Source organism: Hylobates moloch, unplaced genomic scaffold, assembly GCF_009828535.3.
Source record: "Hylobates moloch isolate HMO894 unplaced genomic scaffold, HMol_V3 SCAFFOLD_21, whole genome shotgun sequence".
Taxonomy (NCBI): Eukaryota; Metazoa; Chordata; class Mammalia; order Primates; family Hylobatidae; genus Hylobates; species Hylobates moloch.
Window position 1 is genome coordinate 27,950,751 of NW_026652296.1, and position 24,892 is coordinate 27,975,642.

The window sequence follows — 24,892 nt, forward strand, 5'->3', positions numbered from 1 at the left end:
CCAAGTTGGCCAGGCTGGTCTCAAACTCCTGACCTCTGGTTATCCCCCCACCTCAACCTCCCAAAGTGCGGGGATTACAGGCGTGAGTCACCACGCCAGACCATTTTTGAATTTTTAGTAGAGACGGGGTTTCACCAAGTTGGCCAGGCTGGTCTCAAACTCCTGACCTCTGGTTATCCCCCCACCTCAACCTCCCAAAGTGCTGGGATTACAGGCGTGAGCCACCGCGCCTGGCCTGTTTTTTTGTTGTTGTTTTTTGAACTGAACAATGTATCCTGACTATTTTCTCCCTTCAATACGAACAGATCTACTGCGTTCTTTTTTTTTGAGATGAAGTCTCACTCTGTCGCCCAGGCTGGAGTGCAGTGGCACGATCTCGGCTCACTGCAAGCTCCATCTCCCGGGTTCACGCCATTCTCCTGCCTCAGCCTCCCAAGTAGCTGGGACTACAGGCACCCCCTACCAAGACTGGCTAATTTTTTTATATTTTTAGTAGAGGGTTTCGAGACGGGGTTTCACCGTTTTAGCCAGGGTGGTCTAGATCTCATGACCTCGTGATCCGCCCGTCTCAGCTTCCCAAAGTGCTGGGATTACAGGCTTGAGCCACCGCGCCAGGCCCCTTTTTTCTTTTTAAGCTTAAATGTATTATTATGATTTGTAGAGATGGACTCTCACTATGCTGCCTAAACATAATGCTTGTCTCCTGGGCTCAAGCGGTCCTTCTGCCTCAGCCTCCCAAAGTGCTGGCATTACAGGCATGAGCCACTGTGACTTGCCAAAATAATTACTTTTTGGAACATACCTAAAGGATATACTTCATGGAATGGAATTACTAGGTCGAGGGGTATAATCATTTACAAATTTGATGCCGGTTGGCTGTGGTCGGTCATACCTATAATCCCAGTTCTTAGGGAGGGTGAGGCAGGAGGATTGCTTGAGCCCAGGAGTTCCAGATGAGCTGGGGCAACATTATGAGACTCTGTCTCTACAAAATATAAAAAAATTAGCCCAGTGTGGATGTGGTGGTGTGTGCCTGTAATCTCAGCTATTCAGGAGACTGAGGTGGGAGGATTGCTTTGAACCCAAGAGGTTGGAGGCTCCAGTGAGTCGTGATTGCGCCACTGCACTCCAGTCTGGGCGACAGAGCCAGATTCTGCCTCAAAAAAAAATACAAGTTAGATGCACATTGTGAAATTGCCCTCTAGAAAGGTCACCCCAGTGTATCCTATCATCAGTCATGCAGGAACCTGTCTGCTTCCTTGTACTTTCACCAGCACTGGTGTCCTAGTCAAACTTTTGGGTTTGCAGATCTGATAAGTGAAAAATAGTATCTTCTGGTTTTACTGATTTGCATTTCTCTAGTCTGGAATGACCTTGTGCATCTCTTCCTAAGTTTACTGGGGAGAATCCTTAAGATTTTGAGATGCATGCATAGATAGCCATGGGTGGGTGAGCATTCCAGAGAGAGGCACCTATGCAATTGCAAAGGCAAAGCATGGGGGGAGTGTTTAGGAAAGATTTATTCAGCAAATACTTACTGTGCACTTACAATATTTAAGTTGCTGTGAAGCTGCAATGCCATATAAGGAAGCTTCTCTTCTAAGACATGTTTGTGTTCCTTATCAGAGTTGAAAATTCTAGGTGGCCCCAGGGAGCCTCACAAGTTGAGAATCTGGGTAGGTCCCTTTCTTGTTGGGAATGTCATGGTTTCTTGGCAGGGCTTTGGAGGATAAGGAGGGCTTGGGAAGAGAGAAGATAGGGATGAGGGATCAGTAAGACATTCTTGCATTGTCGCTCAGGCTGGATTGCAGTGGCGCAATCATAGTTTGCTGCAGCCTCAAGCTCCTGGGCTCAAGCAATCCTTCCACCTCAGCCTCCAGAGTAGCTAGAACTACAGGTGCATACCACCACGCCTGACTAATTTATTTTTATTTTTTGAGCTAGGATCTTGTTCTGTCACGCAGGCTGGAGTTCAGTGGTGTGATCATAACTCACTGCAGCTTGGAATGCCTGGGCTGAAGCAATCCTCCTGCCTCAGCCTCCTGAGTAGCTAGGACTACAGGAGCATGCCACCTTGCCTGCCTAATTTTTAAATTTTTTTATGCAGATTGCCCAAGCTGGTCTCGAACTGCTGGCCTCAAGCAATCCTCTCACCTTGGCCTGCCAGAGTGCTGGGATTACAGGCATGAGCCACCACACCCAGTTTCATTTTCTTTTAAAATAGAATACATTTTTGAATAAAACAATACAGAGGCCTGACAGATGTGTAGAGTTTAATGTGTCATAGCAGAAGGGATAGGTGCATTTAACATACTACACATACAACTTTGGGGGTTTTAAGCTGAAGTATCCGCCTATAATCTTTTTCTTTTTTTATATATTGCTTCTAGAAGGTGGATCAAATGGTATAGTGACTCTACTTATGGCTCTAACTGTACCTACCATTTGTTTAGCGTCCAGCTTCGCTCTGTGCTAGAGGCTCTGCATGTGTTTCTGTTAGTATTGGAAGCTGTGTATTCTTACCTTTGTTTTCCTCGTGGGGACTGGGACACAGATGCTAAATGGCTTGACCAAATTCACAAGAGTAGTCAACGGAGAACACTGATTGAACTGGGTCTTTTAAACCTTGGCATCCTGGTTTTCCCCACTATGCCATACACAGTGGGCTTTTTGTTGTTGTTGTTGTTGTTGTTGTTGTTGTTGTTGTTGTTTTTTGAAACGGAGTCTCGCTCTGTCACCCAGGCTGGAGTGCAGTGGCACGATCTCCGCTCACTGCAACCTCCGCCTCCCAGGTTCAAGCAATTCTGCCTCAGCCTCCTGAGTAGCTAGGATTACAGGCACGAACCACCACGCCTGGCTAATTTTTGTATTCTTAGTAGAGACGAGGTTTCACCATGTTGGCCAGGCTGGTCTTGAACTCCCGACCTCAAATGATCCGCCAACCTCGGCCTCTCAAAGTGCTGAGATTACATGCGTGAGCCACCGCGTCCATCCCATACACACTGTTCACAGGGAGGGACATGAGAAGGTAATGATCTGTGTCTCAGTCAGCTCAGGCTGCCATAACAAAATACCTGGGCAGCTGGTATTTTGTTAAGGCAAAATATCATAGACTGGTTGGCTCCAACAGCAGACATTTCTTTCTTTCTTTTCCTTCCTTCCTTCCTTCCTTCCTTCCTTCCTTCCTTCCTTCCTTTCTTTTTTTTTGAGACAGAGTCTCGATCTGTCATCCAGGCTGGTGTGCAGTGGCATGATCACAGCTCACTGCAACCCCTGCCTCCTGGGTTCAAGTGAGTCTCCTGCCACAGCCTCCCGAGTAGCTGGGATTACAAGTACACGTCACCACGCCTGGCTAATTTTTTTTGTTTTTTGTTTTAGTAGAGACGGGGTTTCACTATGCTGGCCAGGCTGGTCTCAAACTCCTGACCTCGTGATCTGCTCACTTCAGCCTCCCAAAGTGCTGGGATTACAGGCGTGAGCCACTATGCCCAGCCCAGACATTTATTTCTAACAGTTCTGCTTGCTCGGAAGTACAAGATCAAGTGCTAGCCAGTGTGATTCCTGGCTTGTAGATGACTCCCTCCTTCCTTTTTTTTTTTTTTTTTTAAGAGATGGGGTCTTGCTATGTTGCCCAGGCAGATTTCAAACTCACAGCCTCAAGCAATCCTCCCATCTTGGCCTCCCAAAATGCTGGGATTACGGGCGTGAGCCACTGCACCTGGCCTCTTCCTCTTCTTATAAGGGCCCCAGCCCTAGGCTGGGTGCGGTGGGTCATACCTATAATCCCAGCACTTTGGGAGGCCGAGGCAGGTGGATCACTTGAGGCGAAGAGTTCGAGACCAGCCTGGCCAATATGGTGAAACCCGTCTCTATAAAAATACAAAAATTATCCAGGTGTGGTGGAGCACCTGTAATCCCAGCTGCTCGGGAGGCTGAGGCAGGAGAATTGCTTGAACTTGGGATGTGGAGGTTGCAGTGAGCCAACATCACACCACTGCACTCCAGCCTGGGCAACAGAGTGAGACTCCATCTAAAAAAATAAAATAAAATAAGGGCCCCCAGCCCTATGGGGCTACGGTCTCACTCTTATGACCTCATTTAACCTTTATCATCTAACAGGCCCTGTCTTCAAATATTGTCACAACAGAAGTTAGGGCTTCAATATATGAATTTTGGGGAGACACAAACATTCAGTTCCTAACAACACATTACCAGTAAAGAGAAAAGATTAAGACACACAAAACTGTAAGCATCTGTTCTAGGTGCATAATAAAGTGTTACAATTTATTGTTATCTTACACAAGTAATGAGATATTTATGGGTGGGGGGAACCCAAGAAAATATGAGGCCAGGTGCATGGCTTATGCCTGTAATTCCAGCACTTTGGGAGGCTAACGTGGGTAGATCACTTGAGCCCAGGAGTTTGAGACCATCCTGGGCAACAAAGTGAGACCTTGTCTCTACATTAAAAAAAAAAAATTAGCCGGGTATGGTGGCATGTGCCTGTAGTCCCAGCTACTCTGGAGGCTGAGGTGGGAGGATTGCTTGAGCCCAGGAGGCAGAGGTTACAGTGAGCCGAGATTGCATCACTGCATTCCAGCCTGGGCGACAGAGAGACCCTGTCTCAGGGAAAGAAAAAAAAAAAGAAAGAAAGAAAATATGGATTAGGTAAAACAGAAGAAAATAAAAATCATACAAAGTGGTAACTGCTTTTAATTTTCTGACGATTTTCCCTTTGTGCGTGCGTGTGTGTGTGTGTGTGTGTGTGTCTGTGTCCTAGAGATATATGTGTGCATCTGAGTGCGTGTGCTTACGGTCTCTCAATACATGTCTGCTAAGTATCCCAATAAACGTGTTTTTCAGATGATGTAGTGACACAGGTATATTGACACTGGTCGTGGGTATTGTGAACATTTGTAACTGTAGGATGATCAGAACAGGCATAGCACCTGGCTGTTACTGTTCTTCCCTCTCAAGGCTCTGCAGTTGCCTGGGGTGGGGCAGGCTGACCCAGGAGTAGAAATTGTACTGAGGTTCTGTGTTGTTTTCTTCACAGCAGTTCTCAGCCCTGACAGAGGTGCTTTTCCACTTCCTAACTGAGCCAAAAGAGGTAAATAAAACATTCTGTGTTAGTGAGAGTGGGTCCGTGGTCCCTGAGATGCTTAGAAAGTGAAGGCCCGGGTTTTCACTGTTCTCTCTCTGCAGGTGGAAAGGTTTCTGGCTCAGCTCTCTGAATTTGCCACCACCAATCAGATGAGTCTTGGCTCCCTCAGAAGCATCGTGAAAAGCCTCCTTGTGGTTCCAAATGGTGAGTAACCTCTCTTAGCAGCTGTGGCCAGAGACATTAACTTGAACATTCCTTTAGTCCATGAAATCACTGAAGCATGCTCCACGGACCAAGCCAGAGCATTCGGTAATGAGCCAGACGTGGGTGGGACTCTGTCTCCAGAGGGAGCCCACGTAACAGGTGAACATAGTATAGTGGAATAGTAGTGCGCTGTGGTGCAGCACAGCTCAAAAGCTCAGTCTGCATCTTATGTCCCCAGAATGTCCTCTTGTCCTCTCTATAATAAGGACAGAAATTGAGAATAAGCATTTGGAAGCTTTTATAGCAATTTGACAATGTCCCTTGAATCTAATACTTTTTTTTTTTCTTTTTGAGACAGTCTCTCTCTGTCGCCAGGCTGAAGTGCAGTGGCACAATCTTGGCTCACTGTAACCTCTGCCATCCGAGTTCAAGTGATTCTCCTACTCAGCCTCACGAGTAGCTGGGATTACAGGCATGCGCCACCATGCCCAGCTAATTCTTTTATTTTTAGTAGAGACCGTGTTGGCCAGGATGGTCATGATCCCTTGACCTCATGATCTGCCTGCCTCGGCCTCCCATAGTGCTGGGATTACAAGCGTGAGCCACTGCGCCCGGCCCGAATCTAATAATTTTTTTAAATGGAGCATTTTTTTTTTTTACAGGGTCTTGCTCTGTTGCCCAAGCTGGAATACAGTGGTACAGTCATAGCTCATTTCAGCCTCAAACTCCTAGGCTCAAGTGATCCTCCTGCCTCAACCCCCCAAGTAGCTGGGACCACAGGTGTGCACCACCCTGCCTGGCTAATGTTTTTTGTGTGTAGAAATAGCGTCTCTCTATGTTACCCAGGCTAGTCTCAAACTCCTAGCTTCAGCTGTCCTCTTGCCTTGGCCTCCCAAAGTGCTGGGATTGTAGGTATAAGCCACCATGCCCAGCTTCAGTTCAAGTGTATTAGAAGTTGGGGGTTTAATTTGTTTGCTTCTGTTCAGCACCTTCCTATATCTTAGTAAAAGTTCTTTCCTTTGCCCTGTACTGTGCTCCTGAGGTTCTGGGGGCTTGAACTAGAACATTCCAGAGATTTTCAACTGTGAAATTTTCTAAGCCTCGTGTTTTTGTGATTCTTGCCTTCTTTGCTGTCATGACTTGATAAGAATTTGAGGGTTTTTTTGTTTTGTTTTGCTTTTGAGACGGAGTTTCAATCTTTTTGCCCAGGCTGGAGTGCAATGGCGTTGTCTTGGCTCACCGCAACCTCCACTTCCTGGGTTCAAGTGATTCTCCTGCCTCAGCCTCCCAAGTAGCTGGGATTACAGGTGCCCACCACCACACCCAGCTAATTTTTTGTATTTTTAGTAGAGACAGGGTTTCACCATGTTGGACAGGCTGGTCTCAAACTCCTGACCTTAGGTGATCCACCCACCTCAGCCTCCCAAAGTGTTAGGATTACAGGAGTGAGTCCCTGTGTCTGGCCTTGAAGTCTGTTGTTTGTTTTTTTGAAACAGAGTCTCGCTTTGTCGCCTAGGCTGGAGTGCAGTGCGAAATCTTGGCTCATTGCAACCTCCGCCTCCCAGGTTCAAGCGATTCTCCTGCCTCAGCCTCCTGAGTAGCTGGGATTACAGGCACAGGCAAGCGCCATCATGCCTGGATAATTTTTGTATTTTTAGTAGAGATGGGGTTTCACTATGTTGGCCAGGCTGGTCTTGAACTCCTGACCTCATGATCCACCCGCCTTGGCTCCCCAAAGTGCTGGATTACAGACATGAGCCACTGTACTCAGCCAAAGTCTTTTTTTTTTTTTTTTTTGAGATGGAGTCTCGCTCTGTCGCCCAGGCTGGGGTGCAGTGGCGCAATCTCGGCTCACTGCAACTTCTGCCTCCCGGGTTCACGCCATTCTCCTGCCTCAGCCTCTCTGAGTAGCTGGGACTACAGGCGCCCGCCACCACGCCCGGCTAATTTTTTGTATTTTTAGTAGTGACGGGGTTTCACCATGGTCTCGATCCCCTGACCTCGTGATCCGCCCACCTCGGCCTCCCAAAGTGCTGGGATTACAAGCGTGAGCCACCGCGCCCGGCCAGCCAAAGTCTTTTTATATAGGAATACATTTTTTTTCTTTTGAGACAGGCTTTTGCTCTGTTGCTCACACTGGAGTGCAGTGGCATGATCTCAGCTTACTGCAACCTCCGCCTCCTGGGCTTAAGTGATCCTCCCACATCAGCCTCTGGAGTATCTGGGACTACAGGCATGCACCACCACGCCTGGCTATTTTTTGTATTATTATTATTATTTGTAGAGATGGGGTTTTGCCATGCTGGCCAGGCTGGTTTCAAATTCCTGAGCTCAAGTGATCTGCCCTCCTCAGCCTCCCAAAGTGTTAGGATTACAGGTGTGAACCATTGCACCAGCAGGAATAAATTTTCATTTTAAACTTTCAAAAACAGTACAGAGGGGCCAGGTGTGGTGGCTCACGCCTGTAATCCCAGCACTTTGGGAAGCCAAGACGGGCGGATCACGAGGTCAGGAGATCAAGACCATCTTGGCTAACACGGTGAAACCCCGTCTCTACTAAAAATACAAAAAATTAGCTGGGCGTGGTGGTGGGCGCCTGTAGTCCCAGCTACTCAGGAGGCTGAGGCAGGAGAATGGCGTGATCTCGGGAGGCGGAGCTTGCAGTGAGCTGAGATCGCGCCACTGCACTCCAGCCTGGGCGACAGAGTGAGACTCCGTCTCAAAAAAAAAAAAAAAAAAGGCAGTATAGTGCTATAGAGAGTCAAAAGTAAAAATCCTCTTTTACTCTCCTCCTACTTTTGTCCCTAGGGATAATCACAATATAATTTTGGACTATGGCCTTTTATATTTTTATGTACACTAATGAACATATTCATGTAGCTTTGTTTTTCATAAATGGTAGCAAACCGTAAAAAGTGTCCTGGAACTCACATTTTTTCGTCATACCTGGTATATCATGGAGCTCTTTCCACATCACCTTCATTCTTTAGATGGATGTAATATCCCATAGACTGAATATATCTCCTTTTAGTTAATCTATATCCTGTTGTTGGATATTTCTGTTGTTCCCATATCTCACCCTTACAAACAATGCCACAGTGAACATCCTTACAACCACTTCTTACTCACAAATATGAGTATTTTGAGACCAGCCTGACCAACATGGTGCCTAAAGTGCAGAACCGCAAGTCTTTATTATTATTATTATTTATTTCTTTTTGAGATGGAGTCTCGCTCTGTCACGCAGTCACAGTCTTGTTCTGTCTGTGCAGCGGCGTGATCTCAGCTCACTGCAAGCTCTGCCTACCAGGTTCACACCGTTCTGCCTCAGCCTCCCGAGTAGCTGGGACTACAGGTGCCCACAACCACGCCCAGCTAATTTTTTATATTTTTTAGTAGAGATGGGGTTTCACCGTGTTAGCCAGGATGGTCTCAATCTCTTGACCTCATGATCCACCTTCCTCAGCCTCCCAAAATGCTCAGATTACAGGTGTGAGCCACTGCACCCGGCCAAGTCTTTTTTTTTTTTTTTCTGAGTCTCACTCTGTCAGCCAGGCTGGAGTGCAGTGGCGTGATCTCGGCTCACTGCAACCTCCACCTCCCGGGTTCAAGTGATTCTTCTGACTCAGCCTTCTGAGTAGCTGGGATTACAGGCGCCCACCACCATGCCTGGCTAATTTTTGTATTTCTAGTAGAGACCAAGTTTCACCATGTTGGCCAGGCTGGTCTTGAACTCCTGACCTCAGGTGATCTGCCGGCCACACCTCCCACAGTGCTGGGATTACAGGCATGAGCCATCACACCCGGCCAGAACCATAAGTCATTATTCTCGTTCTCTGGCCTTCATCTTTGGAAATGGGTTTATCTGAGGGCTGAGACCTGTCTACCAAACACCTGTTATGGGCACTAATTTTCAGGAGACCTCTGTCTAGTGTCCCTGCCCCCAGTCTTCCCTGTCTTCCTCACCCCACCACACTGTATCCTTTTTTTTTTTTTGAGACAGAGTTTTGCTCTTGTCACCCAGGCTGGAGTACAGTGGCAAGATCTCGGCTCACTGCAAACTCCGTCAACAAGGTTCAAGCAATTCTCCTTCCTCAGCCTCCCGAGTAGCTGGAACTACAGGCATGCACCACCACACCTGGCTAATTTTTTGTAGTTGTATTTTTATTTTTATTATTTATTATTTCTTTTCTTTTTTTTTTTTTTTTTTGAGATGGATTCTCACTCCGTTGCCCAGGCTGGAGTGCAGTGACGTGATCTCGGCTCACTGCAACCTCCACCTCCTGGGTTCAAGCGATTCTCCTGCCTCAGCCTCCGAAATAGCTGGGACTACAGATGCATGCCACCACACTCAGCTAATTTTTTTGTTTTTTTTTTTTTTTTGAGACAACGTCTTGCTCTGTCTCCCAGGCTGGAGTGCAGTGGCATGATTTCGGCTCACTGCAAACCTCCGTCTCCCGGGTTCAAGCAATTCTCCTGCCTTAGCCTCCCGAGTAGCTGGCATTACAGGCACCCACCACCACGCCTGCCTAATTGTTTTTTATTTTTTGTATTTTTAGTAGAGATGATGTTTCTCCATGTTGGTCAGGCTGGTCTCGAACTCCTGACCTCAGGTGATCTGCCTGCCTTGACCTCCCAAAGTGCTGGGATTACAGGCGTGAGCCACTGTGCCCAGCTAATTTTTTTTTTTTTTTTTTTTTTTTTTTTTTTTTTTTTGGAGACGGAGTCTCGCTTTGTCACCCAGGCTGGAGTGCAGTGGCGCAATCTCGGCTCACTGCAAGCTCCGCCTCCCGGGTTCACGCCATTCTCCTGCCTCAGCCTCTCCGAGTAGCTGGGATTACAGGCGCCCGCCACCACGCCCGGCTAATTTTTTGTATTTTTAGTAGAGACGGGGTTTCACCGTGGTCTCAGTCTCCTGACCTTGTGATCCGCCCGCCTCGGCCTCCCAAAGTGCTGGGATTATAAGCATGAGCCACTGCGCCCGGCTAATTTTTTATTTTTAGTAGAGATGGAGTTTCGCCATGTTGGCCAGGCTGGTCTTGAACTTTTGACCCCAAGTGATCCGCCCACCTCAGCCTCCCAAAGTGCTGGGATTATAGGCATGAGCCGCCCTGCCCAGCAATTTTTTGTACTTTTAGTAGAGATGGGGTTTCACCATGTTGGCCTGGCTGGTCTCGAACTCCTGACCTCAGGTGATCTGCCTGCCTTGACCTCCCAAAGTCCTGAGATTATAGATGTGAGCCACTGTGCCCGGCCTATTATTTTAAAAATAAATAGAGTCAGGATCTTCCTATGTTGCCCAGGCTGGTCTCCAGCGATCCTGGGCCCAAGCGATCCTCCTGCCTTGGAGTCTGAAAGTGCTGGGATTACAGGCATGAGCCACCGCACCTGGCACCCCACTGTGTCCTGGTAGATTGCCTTCAGCCTTGAGCTCCAGCCCTGTGCTGCCTCAGAAAGCCTTCCCAAATCACTTGAATTCACAGTGACCTCCCCTTCTAGCATCTGAGATAGGTTTTTTATCTGTAACTATCATTTTGGTCAGTACTAATTTACAGGTTTCTATTGTTCCTGCTGTTTTGTTTGTATCTGATGTATCTGTCTCATGGCTCTAATAGATAGTTCCTCAAACTCAGGGGCGAGTCTTGTTCTTTCCTAAGCCATGGTTAGAAGCAAGGTAATGGCATAAAGCAGGTGCTCAGTACATGCAGAGCAAATTGAATAGAATTTAGGAGATGCTGTGACCCTCCCAAGGGATGTTGAGTCTATATTTTCCTTCTTTTTATTTATTTATTTATTTTGGGACAAGGTCTCACCCAGACTGATCATCATAGCTCACTGCAACCTCCACCTCCAGGGCTTAAGTGATTCTTCTGCTTTAGCCTCCTGAGTAGCTGGGGACTACAGTGCACCAACACACCTGGCTAATTTTTGTATTTTTTGTAGAGACGACGTTTTACCATGTTGCCCTGGCTGGTCTTGATTCTTGGGCTCAAGCGATCTGTCTGCCTTGGCCTCCCAAAATGCTGGGATTACAGGCATGAACCACCATGCCCAGCCTAGTCTATATTTTTCTTTCTTTTTCTTTTTCTGAGACAGAGTTTCACTCTTGTCTTCCAGGCTGGCGTGCAATGGCTCGATCTCGGCTTACTGCAATCTCTACTTCCCAGGTTCAAGCGATTCTCCTGCCTCAGCTTCCTGAGAAGCTGGGATTACAGGCATGTGCCACCATGCCCGGCTACTTTTTGTATTTTTAGTACAGACAGGGTTTCACCATGTTGGCCAGGCTGGTCTCGAACTCCTGATCTCAGGTGATCTGCCCACCTCAGCCTCCCAAAGTGCTGGGATTACAGGCGTGAGCCACTGTTCCCGGCCTATAGCAAATCATTTTCTATAGATACAGAGAAAATTGAGGAACTCAGCATACCAGTGAAGAGATGGGCTTTTCAGGCTCACTCTGATTTGAGTTTTGGTCCCATCACTGAATGTAGCCATTTGGTTCTGGACAAATTAGCCTTGTAGAACCTCAGTTTCTTATCTGAAAAGTAGAATAATAATAGCAGCTTATTTCGGTGTTAGGAATGAATAGATGAATGCCTGTAAAGTACTTAACACAGTGCTTGCTCAACTGTAACCTTTGTTTTGTTGAGGCTTTTGTTGAGCCAGGGTCTTGCTATGTTGCCCAGGCTGGTCTGGAAGTCATTGGCTGAAATGATTCTCCTGTCTTAACCTCCCAAGTAGCTGGGAGTATAGGCATGTTACTGTGCCCGGCTGTTATGGCCTTTATTTACTGATAGAGCAGCTAGTGTTCAGTCCTATTCCTTTATGTCAAATTATGGGATAAAACTTTTACCTAATAATGAGTATGTGAATGTATGTCTGGGCTAGTTAATGCCCCAAAGCCTTCTAAGTTTTATTATTTTATTATATATTTTTTGAGATGGAGTTTTGCTGTTGTTGCCCAGGCTGGAGTGCAAAGACGCCATCTTGGCTCACTGCAAGCTCCGCCTCCCAGGTTCAAGCAATTCTCCTGCCTCAGCCTCCTGAGTAGCTGGGATTACAGGCACCCGCCACCACACCTGGCTAATTTTTTGTATTTTTATTAGAGATGGGGTTTCACCTTGTTGGCCAGGCTGGTCTCGAACTCCTGACCTCAGGTGATCCACCCCACCTTGGCCTCCCCAAGTGCTGGGATTATAGGTGTGAGCCACTGCTCCCAGCCTTCCTGGCCCTTTCTTTTTTTTTCTTTTTTTTCTTTTTTCTTTTTTTTTTTTTTTGAGACGGAGTCTCGCTCTTTCACCCAGGCTGGAGTGCAGTGGCGCAATCTCGGCTCACTGCAAGCTCCGCCTCCTGGGTTCACGCCATTCTCCTGCCTCAGCCTCCCGAGTAGCTGGGACTACAGGCGCCCGCCACCACGCCCGGCTAATTTTTTGTATTTTTAGTAGAGATGGGGTTTCACCGTGTTAACCAGGATGGTCTCGATCTCCTGACCTCGTGATCCACCCGCCTCGGCCTCCCAAAGTGCTGGGATTACAGGCGTGAGCCACCGCGCCCGGCCTCCTGGCCCTTTCTTATCCTTTGTCCTTGTGCATCCCTTCTTTCTAGTCCCAAAGGCTGCCATCCCAGAACAGTTTCTTAGCCTTTCGTGCCTAGTTATGGCAGTTACATCTCCACCTCCATTCTCCCATCCAGACTCCAATTTGCCCTGGAGCACACTTAGTACAGCACAGCTTATATCATGCTGCTCCTCTCAACTGTTTACGTTGCGTAATGAAGTCTGTAGGCCTCAGTTTGGCATTCAAGGCCTTTCCTAATCTAATCTGCAATGTAAGAGCCTCCAGGCCCTCATCAGTGTCCTCTTCCTTTGGCCTGGTCCTGCCTATGCAAGAAGCTCTTATTGTAGAAGTACAGTTTGTTAGAGCTGAAGTGGCCTCAAGAAACCACCAGATCAGTCTTCCTCAAATTCGTGTGTCCAGAGTCAGAAATACTCTCCCCGCCACCCCAGCCTCGGAACCCTGGAGATTCAAGCACACATTGACACATCTCAGGTTCTGAAAAGTCCTGCAGTAAAGAAACTTGCTTAACCAGTATCTGTGAAGCACAGTTAATGATGGAACTTTTTGGTTTCTTTTTTCCTTTTTGGCAGGGGGAGAGTCAAGTAAAAGCTTTGTAAAGTACTGATCTTTTTTGCCATTTTACTTTATTTTATTTATGTATTTATTTGAGACAGAGTCTCGCTCTGTTGCCCAGGCTGGAGTGCAGTGGCACAGTCTCTGCTCACTGCAACCTCCGCCTCCTGAGTTCAAGCGATTCTCCTGTCTCAGCCTCCCAAGTAGCTGGATTACAGGCCCATGCCGTCATGCCCAGCTAATTTTTTGTATTTTATTAGAGACGGGGTTTCACTGTGTTGCCCAGGCTGGTCTGGAACTCCTGAGCTCAGGCAGTCCACCTGCCTTGGCCTCTCAAAGTGCTGATTACAGGCATGAGCCACTGCGTCCGGTCCCTTTTTATTTTATTGATTTATTTTTTCTGAGAGGCAGTCTTGCTCTGTCGCTGAGGCTCAAGTGCAGTGGCATGATCTCGGCTCACTGCAACCTCCACCTCCTGAGTTCAAGTGATTCTCCTGCCTCAGCCTCCTGAGTAGCTGGGATTACAGGCACACACTACTACGCCAGGCTTTTTTTTGTTTGTTTGTTTGTTTGTTTGGTCAAGAGGGGGTTTTACCATGTTGGCCAGGGTAGTCTGAAACTCCTGACCTCAGGTGATCCACTCACCTCAGCCTCCCAAAGTGCTGAGATTACAAGCATGAGCCACTGTGCCCAGCCTTTTTTGCCATTTTTTTTTTTTGGTAGAGACGGAGTCTCGCTCTGTCGCCAAGGCTGGAGTGCAGTGGCGCGATCTCGGCTCACTGCAAGCTCTGCCTCTCGGGTTCACGCCATTCTCCTGCCTCAGCCTCTCTGAGTAGCTGGGACTACAGGCGCCTGCCACCACGCCCGGCTAATTTTTTTGTATTTTTAGTAGAAACGGGGTTTCACCGTGGTCTCGATCTCCTGACCTCATGATCCGCCCACCTCGGCCTCCCAAAGTGCTGGGATTACAAGCGTGAGCCACCGCGCCCCGCCCTTTTTTGCCTTTTTTAAAAAATGTTTTTCTTGTACGATTTAGTATGTAATTCTTTAAAACACCTGACTTCAGCCAGGCACAATGACTCATGCCTGTAATCCCAGCACTTTGGGAAGTCAAAGGGGGAGAATCTGTTGAGGCCAGGAGTTGAAGGACAGCCTGGGCAACATGGTGAGACACTACCTCTACAAAAAATGAAAAAAATTGGCCAGGTATGGTGGCTCACGCCTGTAATCCCAGCACTTTGGGAGGCTGAGGCAGGCGGATCACTTGAGGTCAAGAGTTTGAGACCAGCCTGGTCAACATGGCAAAACCCTGTCTCTACTAAAAATACAAAAATGAACTGGGCGTGGTGGCACATGCCTGTAATCCCAGCTACTTGGGAGGATGAGGCATGAAAATCACTTGAACCTGGGAGGCGGAGGTTGCAGTGAGCTGAGATTACACCACTGCACTCCAGCCTGGGTGACAGAGTGAGACTCTGTCTTAAAAAAAAAATAAATTAAAAAAATAACTGGGCATGGTGGTGCACACCTGTAGTCTCAACTACTTCAGAGGCTGAGGCAGGAAGATACCTTGAGCCCAGGAGTCCAGGCTGCAGTGATCCACGATTGCACCACTGCCCTCCAGTTTGCACAACGGAGGAAGATCCTGTCTCTAAAAAACAAACCAAAGAAAATCCTTTAAAAGTTATTAACCCGGGCTGGGCACGGTGGCTCACGCCTGTAATCCCAGCACTTTGGGAGGCCGAGGCGTGTGGATCACGAGGTCAGGTGATCGAGACCATTCTGGCTGATACGGTGAAACCACGTCTCTACTAAAAATACAAAAAATTAGCCGAGCATGTTGGTGGGCGCCTATAGTGCCAGCTACATCGGAGGCTGAATCCAGGAGGCGGAGAGCAGAGTTCCCAACACTGCACTCCGGCCTGGACGACAGAGCTGGAGTCCATATTACGAAAAAAATAAAAGTTACTAACCCATGGCCAGATTGATTCATGTGGACCCCACCCATGGCTCCTTACTGCTCTCTGAACTGGATTACTTTAGTTTAGTTTAGTTTTAGAGATGTGGGGGTCTTGCTTTGTTGCTTGAGCTAGTCTCAAACTCCTGGCCTCAAGCAGTCCTCCCACCTCAGCCTGCTGAGTAGCTGGGATTACAGGTGTGAGCAACATGCCCAGTGCAAACTGGATTATGTTTTTTTTTTTTTTGAGACGGAGTCTCGCTCTGTCACCCAGGCTGGAGTGCAGTGGTGCGATCTTGGCTCACTGCAAGCTCCGCCTCCCGGGTTCATGCCGTTCTCCTGCCTCAGCCTCCCGAGTAGCTGGGACTACAGGTGCCTGCCACCACGCCTGGCTAATTTTTTGTATTTTTAGTAGAGACAGGGTTTCACCGTGTTAGCCAGGATGGTCTAGATCTCCTGACCTCATGATCCGCTCGCCTCAGCCTCCCAAAGTGCTGGGATTACAGGTGTGAGCCACTGCGCCTGGCCCAAACTGGATTATGTTAAAGGCAGTATCAGACATACTTTATTCCTGAATACCTAGTTGTCTGTCTCTAAAAGAAAAAAAGGAATTTCCCCCTTATCAAACTACAATGCCATTATCATATCTAAAAGGAAAATACAAGGTCAGTATTAATTTCCTCATTGTCTCTTGTATTTTGTTTGTTTGGAATGGGTTCCCATCAGGATCTAGATAGGACTCCAGTCTGGCATGGCTGCTGGGTGGCCCTCCTGTGCTTGCTTACTCACCAGGGATTTAACAGCTCTGAGACCCAATGGTACCTGAGAACTAATAGTAGACTCATACTTTTATTATAAGGATAAAGATAATAAATGTAATAAGGTGCTCACTTCACTAAGTGGTAGCACATTGCTGCTAATATTATGATTGTCATTATTAGTATGTGTTATCTCCTAGCTGAGATTACGGATAACTTGGCAGTAGGGCCACTATTTAAGCCTGTTTTTAATTAATTTATTAATTTATTTATTTTTGATTAATTTATTTTTTTTGAGACAGAATCTTGCTGTGTCACCCAGGTTGGAGTGCAGTGGCGTGATCACAGTTCACTGCAGCCTTGACTACCTGAGCTCCAGCAAGCCTCTGACCTCAGCCTCCCGAGTAGCTGGGACCACAGGTACATGCCACCACTCCTGGCTGATTTTTGTATTTTTGGTAGAGACAGGGTTTCGCCATGTTTCCTAGGCTGGTCTTGAACTCCTGAGTTCAAGCAGTCCACCTGCCTCAGCCTCCCAAAGTGCTGGGATATAGGCATGAGCCATCACGCCTGGCCACCTGTTTTTTTATTTTATTTTATTCTTTTTGTTTGTTTGTTTTTTTGTGACTGGGTCTGGCTGTGTTGCCCAGGCTGGAGTGCAGTGGCACAGTCTCTGCTCACTGTAGCCTTGACTTCCTGAGCTTCAGTGAGCCTCCCACCTCAGCCTCCCGAGTTGCTGGGACCACAGGCACATGCCACCACTCCCGGCTAATTTTTGTATTTTTGGTAGAGACAGGGTTTTGCCATGTTTCCTAGGCTGGTCTTGAACTCCTGAGTTCAAGCAGCCCACCTGCCTCAGCCTTCCAAAGTGCTGGGATATAGGCATGAGCCACCTAGCCTGGCTGCCTGTTTTGTTATTATTATTATTATTATTTTTTGAGACTGGGTCTGGCTGTGTTGCCCAGGCTGGAGTTCAGTGGCACAATCTCTTTTTTTTTTTTTGAGACGGAGTCTCGCTCTGTCGCCCAGGCTGGAGTGCAGTGGCGCAATCTCGGCTCACTGCAAGCTCCGCCTCCCGGGTTCACGCCATTCTCCTGTCTCAGCCTCTCCAAGTAGCTGGGACTACAGGCGCCCGCCACCACGCCCGGCTAATTTTTTGTATTTTTAGTAGAGACGGGGTTTCATCGTGGTCTCGATCTCCTGACCTTGTGATCCGCCCGCCTCGGCCTCCCAAAGTGCTGGGATTACAAGCGTGAGCCACCGCGCCCGGCCAGTGGCACAATCTCTTACTGCAGCCTCGACCTCCTCAGGCTCAGCCACCCCGCTTGGTCGCCTGTTTTTATTTCATTTATTTATTTATTTATTTTTTTGAGACAGAGTCCCACTCTGTCGTCAAGGCTGGAGTGCAGTGGCACGATCTCAGCTCACTGCAACCACTGCCTCCCGGGTTCAAGCGATTCTCCTGCCTCAGCCTCCTGAGTAGCTGGGATTACAGGCATGCACCACCACACCCGGCTAATTTTTGTTTTTGTTGTTTTTTGAGATGGAGTCTTGCTCTGTTGCCCAGGCTGGAGTGCAGTGGTGCGGTCTCGGCTCACTACAGCCTCCACCTCCCGGGTTCAAGCAATTATTCTGCCTCAGCCGCCTGAGTAGCTGGGACTACAGCCATGCACCACCGTGCCCAGCTAATTTTTGTATTTTTAGTAGAGACAAGGTTTCACCATATTGGCCAGGCTGGCCTTGAACTCCTGACCTTGTGATCCGCCCACCTCAGCTTCCCAAAGTGCTGGGACTACAGATGTGAGCCACCGTGCCTGGCCTTAATTTTTTGTATTATTAGTAGAGACGGGGTTTCACCATATTGGCCAGGCTGGTCTCGAACTCCTGACCTCAAGTGATCCGCTTGCCTCGGCCTCCCAAAGTGCTGGGATTACAACCACCGTGCCCGGCCCTATTTTTATTTTAATACTTAGCAAGATATCTGGCCCCTGTGGGTGATCTGTAACTGATTTTTATTTTATTTTATTTATTTTATTTTATTTTCTTTTTTATGAAAAGGAGGTAACTCCCCTTCCCCACTCCCCAACGAGTTCTTTCTAGCAACACACACACAAAAAAGAATAATTAGCAATGAAGTGTAGTCATAAGTGGTATTTAATCAAACATTGAACTAAATTCCCCAGGACTGCCAGCCTCATGTGCCACCCTACTATTTTTCTCCATGACACTTTGCCCCTTCTTTTTTGGGGTTTTTTGTTTTTGTTTTGGTTTTTGTTTTTGAGACAGAGTCACACTCTACTGCCCAGGCTGGAGTGCAATGGCACGATCTCGGCTCACTGCAACCTTCACCTCCCGGGTTCAAGTGATTCTCCTGCCTCAGCCTCCCAGGTAGCTGCAATTACCAGGCGCTCACCACCACGCTCGGCTAATTTTTGTATTTTAGTAGAGATGGGGTTTCACCACGTTGGTCAGGCTGCTCTTGAACTCCTGACCTTGAGATCCACCTGCCTCAGCCTCCCAAAGTGCTGGGATTACAGGCGTGAGCCACCACGCCCAGCCTCCCACTTCTTATACCCTGTAGGGCTTATGTTTTACGTTATTGCTGTGGTCTTTCTCCTGCCAGTAGAATGGAAGCCTCATAAGAGCAGAGATTGTTGTCTGTTCGGTTCATTGATGTTTCCCAGCATCTAGCACAGTGCGGGCACATGGCAGCGCTCAGTAAATGTGCATGTGTGACTGCGGACCTCTGTTGTCTGTGAGCCTCACAGGGTGGCTTCAGCTGGTCAGCCTTCCGGGTCGGTAATGACTGGATGAAAGCAGCTCTCCATCCTCTCCCATCTGCTTCCTCCTCCAGGAGTTTTCACCAAGCCTGTATCCATTCCTTGGGCTCCCATTTGTACAATCAATAAGAACAATGTTTGCTGTTTTTCCAACCGTCTTGGCAAAACTGAAATCGTCACCCTCACTTCCCTTTGTTTTGTCCTTCATATTGTTTGACAGCTTTGAGGGTTTGGCTAAGGCTGCAGTTCTGGTGAAAATTGGTGCCTGTTGCCGGGCGCATTGGCGCACGCCTGTAGTCCCAGCACTTTAGGAGGCCGAGGTGGGTGGATCACCTGAGGTCAGGAGTTCGCGACCAGCCTGACTAACATGGTGAAAACCCGTCTCTACTAAATACAAAAAAAAAATATCCGGGCATGGTGGCGCATGCCTGTAATCCCAGCTATTTGGGAGGCCGAGACAGGAAAATCTCTGGTACCTGGGAGGTGGAGGTTGCAGTGAGCTGAGATTGCGCCATTGCACTCCAGCCTGGGCAACAAAAGTGAAACTGTGTCTCAAAAAAAAAAAAAAAAGAAAAGAAAAAAGAGGCCAGGCACAGTAGCTCACGCCTGTAATCTCAGCACTTTGAGAGGCCAAGGCAGGCGGATTGCGAGGTCAGGAGATCGAGACCATCCTGGTTTCTACTAAAAATACAAAAAATTAGCGGGGCTTGGTAGTGCGCGCCTATAGTCCCAGCTACTTGGGAGGGTGAGGCAGGAGAATCGCTTGAACCTGGGAGGCGGAGGTTGCAGTGAGCCAAGATTGCACCACTGCACTCCAGTCTGGGGGACAGAGTGAGACTCCATCTCAAATAAAAAAAAAAGGACCATCTCAAAGTTATCTGTGTTTGAAGAAGGATGTTCTTAAATTTCCCCACGTATCATGTTTTGCTGACTGCAGCTGTTGGAGTTTACACAATTTTCTTTTTTTTTTTTTAAGCTCTGGGGTACATGTGCAGGGTGTGCAGGTTTGTTACATAGGATGCCATGGTGGTTTGCTGCACCTGTCAACCCATCACCTAGGGTTTTTTTTGTTGTTGTTGTTGTTTGTTTTTTTTTTTGAGATGGAGTCTTGCTCTGTCACCAGGCTGGAGTGCAGTGGCACGATCTTGGCTCACTTCAACCTCTGCCTCCTGGGTTCAAGTGATTCTCCTGCCTCAGCCTCCTGAGTAGCTGGGACTACAGATGCATGCCACCATGCCCAGCTAATTTTTATACTTTTTAGTAGATACGGAGTTTCACCACATTGTCCGGGATGATCTCAATCTCTTTTTTTTTTTTTTTGAGACGGAGTCTTGCTCTGTGGCCCAGGCTGGAGTGCAGGGTGTGATCTCGGCTCACTGCAACCTCCGCCTCCCGGGTTCAAGCAATTCTCCTGTCTCAGCCTCCTGAGTACCTGGGATTACAGGCGCCTGCCACCACACCTGGCTAATTTTTGTATTTTTAATAGAGATGGGGTTTCATCATGTTGGTCAGGCTGGTCTCGAACTCCTGACCTTGTGATCCGCCCGCCTTGGCCTCCCAAAGTGCTGGGATTACAGGCATGAGCCATCGCACCCAGCCGTCAGTCTCGATCTCTTGACCTCACGATCTACCTGCCTCGGCCTCCGAAAGTGCTGGGATTACAGGCATGAGCCACCGTGCCCGGCCCATCACCTAGGTATTAAGCCCAGCATGGATTAACTATTTTTCCTAATGCTATCCCTTCCCCCACCCCACCCCCCAAGAGGCCCCAACACAATTTTCATTCTGTCTGACATAGGGTCAAATGTTGCAGGTCTGTCTTGTGGCTGGCATTTGCTTAGGACAAAGGAATCACCACAGGAAAAAGCTGAAAAAGAAGTTAAGAGCTTGAGGCCTAGCATGATGCCAATCCATGTTTCAAGTCTGGCCTCTGCTCTCCCGAGGTAACTTCAGGATGGAGAGCTTGCTCTTCGGTCCCTGCAGCTTGGTTGCCTTCATTGTCAGCAACTGTGGAGGCATTGCTTGATACCGCAGCACCAAGATAGCATCTGAGAATGACCTGGTGTAGAAAGAACTTGGTGTGGGGACCCTCTGGCCTATAAGCCACTTAGCTCTGTCATTTGCTGACTGTTGTGGCCTTGTTCCTTTAACTGTTTCCTTTTTTTTTTTTAAGTAACAATTTTTTTTTTTTTTTTTTTTTTAAGACAGAGTTGTCCAGGCTGGAGTGCAGTGGTGTGATCTCAGCTCACTGCAACCTCTGCCTCCCAGGTTCAAGCGATTCTCCTGCCTCGGCCTCCCAAGTAGCTGGGACTACAGGCATGTACCATCACGCCCAGCTAATTTTTGTATTTTTAGTGGAGACAGGGTTTCACCACGTTGACCAGGCTGGTCTCAAACTCCTGACCTCAAGTGATCCACCCACCTCAGCCTCCCAAAGTGCTGGGATTACAGGTGTGAGCCACCACGCCCGGCCAAATTAACACTTCTTTTTATTTATTTATTTTTAGAGGTAGAGTCTAGCTCTGTCACCGAGGCTGGAGTGCAGTGGTGCCATCATGGCTCACTGCAGCCTCAAACTTCTGGGCTCAAGCGATCCTCCTATCTTAGCCTCCTGAGCAGCTGGATTACAGGTGTGCACCACCACACCCACGTAATTTTTTATTATTTTTTTGTAGAGGCAGGGTTTTGCTATGATGCCCAGGCTAGTCTCAAATTCCAAGCCTCAAGCAATCCTCTCACCTCAGCTTCCCAAAGTGCTGGGATTATAGGTGCCTTTCCTTTTTTTCTTGACATTATATTATGCAGATTGGTCCATCAAGAGCTACTGAGCTATGTCTTTTTTTTTTTTTTTTTTTTTTTTGAGATGAGGTCTCACCCTGTTACATAGGCTGGAGTGCAGTGATGCAATTATGGCTCACTGTAGCCTCAACCTCCTGGGCTCAAGCCATCCTCCCACTTCAGCCTCCTGAGTAGCTGGGACCACAGGCCTGTGCCACTATACCTTGCTGATTTTTTTATTTTGTAGAGATGGGGTCTCCCTGTATTGCTCAGACTGGTCTTGAACCCCTGGGCTCAAGTATCCTCCCACCTCAGCCTCCCAAAGTGCTGGGATGACAGCACTTGGCCTTACATAATTGTTTTAAAGCCTGGATAGCAATCCATTGTAAGGATTCTTGCATTCAACGTGTTTTTACTGAGTGCCAACCAATATACTTTGCCAGGCATTTCTCTCAGAGCTTGGGACACAGCAGTAGACAAAATGAGCCTAGTCTTTGTTCTTATCAAGCAGGTCTTCTAGTGGAAAAACTGATAATGAATATATAACATAAAGTTGGGTAGTTATAAATGCACTGCAGAATATCCCACAGCATTATACGAGTATAAGTAAAGGGCAGTGCTGTTTAAATTAGAATGAGGCTGGGATTGGCAGCTCACGCCTGTAATCCTAGCATTTTGAGAGGCCAAGGTGGGAGTATTGTTTGAGTGCAGGAGTTCGAGACTGGCAAGATAGTGAGACTCTATCTCTAGAAAAAAAATTAAAAATTAGTCAAGCATTGTGGAGCATGCCTGCAGTCCCAGCTACTTAGGAGCCTGAGGCGGGAGGATCCATTAAGCCCAGGAGGTCAAGGCTGTAATGAGCCGTGATTACACCACCGCACTCCAGCCTGGGTGACAGAATGAGATTTGAAAAAAAAAAAAAAAAAAGTAAAAAAAGAAAAAATGTGAAATAGAATGGTCGGGAATCCTTTCTGAGGAGGTAAGAGTCAGGCAGAACCCTGAATGAAGCGAAGGGATGAGCTATGTGCAGAGAACTGCAAGGGCAAATGGCCAGGGGTAGAAAGCTACCTGGCATATTCTAAAAATAGCAGAGTAAGCAAGGGAGAGAGCCTAGGGGTTCTAAGAGGAGGCCAGAGCATGCAGGGTATTGTACAACCTTTGGATTTTACTGTGAGTGAAATAGGAGATAGTAGAGGGTTTTGAGCAGAAAAAAAAAGAATGGTCTGACCTGAGGTTTTTGTTTGTCATTTTTGTCGTTTGTTTTTGAGATGGAGTCTCTCTCTGTCTCCCAGGCTTGAGTGCAGTGACGGATCTCAGCTCATAGCAACCTCCACCTCCCAGGCTCAGATGATTCTCCTGCCTCACCTTCCTGGCTAATTTTGTAACAGGCGCCCAGTCTGTTTTTTTTTTTTTTTTTTTTTTTTTGAGACAGAGTCTCGCTCTGTCACCAGGCTGTAATGCAGTGGCGCCATCTCAGCTCACTGCACCCTCAGCCTCCCGAGTAGCTGGGACTACAGGCACGTGCCACCACACCCGGCTAATTTTTGTACTTTTAGTAGAGACGGGGTTTTGCCATGTTGGCCAGGCTGGTCTCGAACTACTGACCTCAAGTGATCCACCCACCTCAGCCTCCCAAAGTGCTGGGATTACAGGCATGAGCCACCGTGCCTGGTCTCTCCATGACCTTTCATCCCTACCATCCACATTGCTAAAGAGCTTCCCCTGTATGTCTCAGTGTGCTTTTGGGTGCAGCTTGGTTGGATGAATTCTTGGCAGTACAATTCTTGACTATCTGCATTTGCCAAATTTTCTCCCAAAAATGCTTAATCTTTTCCTGGTAAATTAAGTTAAAATAATAGCTGGGCATGGTGGCTCAGGTCTGTAATCCCAGCACTTTGGGAGGCCAGGGTGGGTCGATTGCTTGAGTTCAGGAGTTTGAGACCAGCCTGGGCAACATGGCAAGACTCTGTCCCTACAAAAATTCAAAAAATTAGCTGGGCGTCGTGGCACATGCCTGTAGTCCCAGCTATATGGGAGGCTGAGGTGGGAGGATTGCTTGAGCCCCACCTACCCACCCCAGGGTGGTAGGAGGTGAGCTGAGATTGCCCAACTGCACTCCAGCCTGGGCGATAGAGTGAAACTCTGTCTGTCTCAAAAAAAAAAAAAAAAAAAAAAGTTACAATAATAAAGCCCAGTGTTTGGGGATTGTCAAATAAAGCATTGTGTTTGAACCGGCTATAAACTAAGATGCTGTATTCATGGTAGTTAGGAGTTAATTGGATTGGCTGGGAAGTAGCCACCTTCTCAGAGGGCCTTTATGGCTAAGGTTTCCTGGGGTCTTGCCTTTTTTATTCCGTGTGGCTTCCTTGCTCAGTCTGATTTTGGAGATAAAAGATTTCCTCCCTTTGTTTATATGGTTGATTTTACCGGTACAACAGCCTTTAGGATTGTTTTTCTGGAGTGAGGTGGGGGTGGGGACTTGGGTTTAGCGTATAGGTTCAGGGCCTTCCCTTGATGGTGGTGGGCATCTTCCTATTCTTTAATTAGTCATTTTCTGGTGAACTAAAAAGTGGCAAATGTGAGAGTGGTTGCCAAATTGTGACTGGGGATGTAGCCTGCAGGTTAAACATTGAGAAGCCCAGGTTGCTGGCTTTGTTTTCAGGAATTGGAGCCTAGCAAAACAAGGTGGCCACCACAGGGGGTGTTCCTAGGGCTTCTGAGAAGTTTTGACAGCCCCTCTAGAAGTGACTTGTGAATTGTAGAGGTTAGTCTGTTTAGTCCATCCTGGCATACTGCGTGAAAGCTAATTTCCTAGGACAACACCGTCCAATAGAACTTTCTCTGCAGATGTAAATGGTCTGTAATCTTCAATGTTCAGTACAATGGTCCCTGGCCTTGTGTGACAGTTTGACACAGGAAAGAGCTAGTGAGACTGAGGAATGGAATTTTAAATTTTATTTAATTAAAATTTGCATAACCACATGCAATAGTGGCTACATAATGCATTGTGGAGCTCTAGGTGGTTGCCCCCTGTGCCTAACCTGACATTACACTCCCCTGACTCTTGCTCCAGGAATTCGTAGCCTTACTCATTCCTCAGACCAGTTGCTCCATCCCCAAGTCCGTGAAGTCTTTTCTGTTGTCTCTGACTTCTCTCACACTTGCTGGAGGGATAAATAATTGTG

At 47.6% G+C, this 24,892-nt stretch overlaps 1 protein-coding gene across 5 annotated transcripts in view; it reads left to right on the forward strand.

Annotated features, from left to right (window-relative positions):
* Positions 1–24,892, forward strand: part of COMMD7 (COMM domain containing 7) — a 41,490-nt gene that overhangs the window by 6,888 nt on the left and 9,710 nt on the right. For 3 of the 5 annotated variants that reach the window (XM_032142265.2, XM_032142263.2, XM_058433061.1), the window contains exons 2-3: positions 5,057–5,110; positions 5,206–5,308. In XM_032142265.2, the coding sequence (XP_031998156.1) occupies positions 5,057–5,110; positions 5,206–5,308 (157 nt within the window). The remainder of the gene's footprint in view (positions 1–5,056; positions 5,111–5,205; positions 5,309–24,892) is intronic. The other 2 variants (XM_032142264.2, XM_032142266.2) reach the window with 2 other exon arrangements.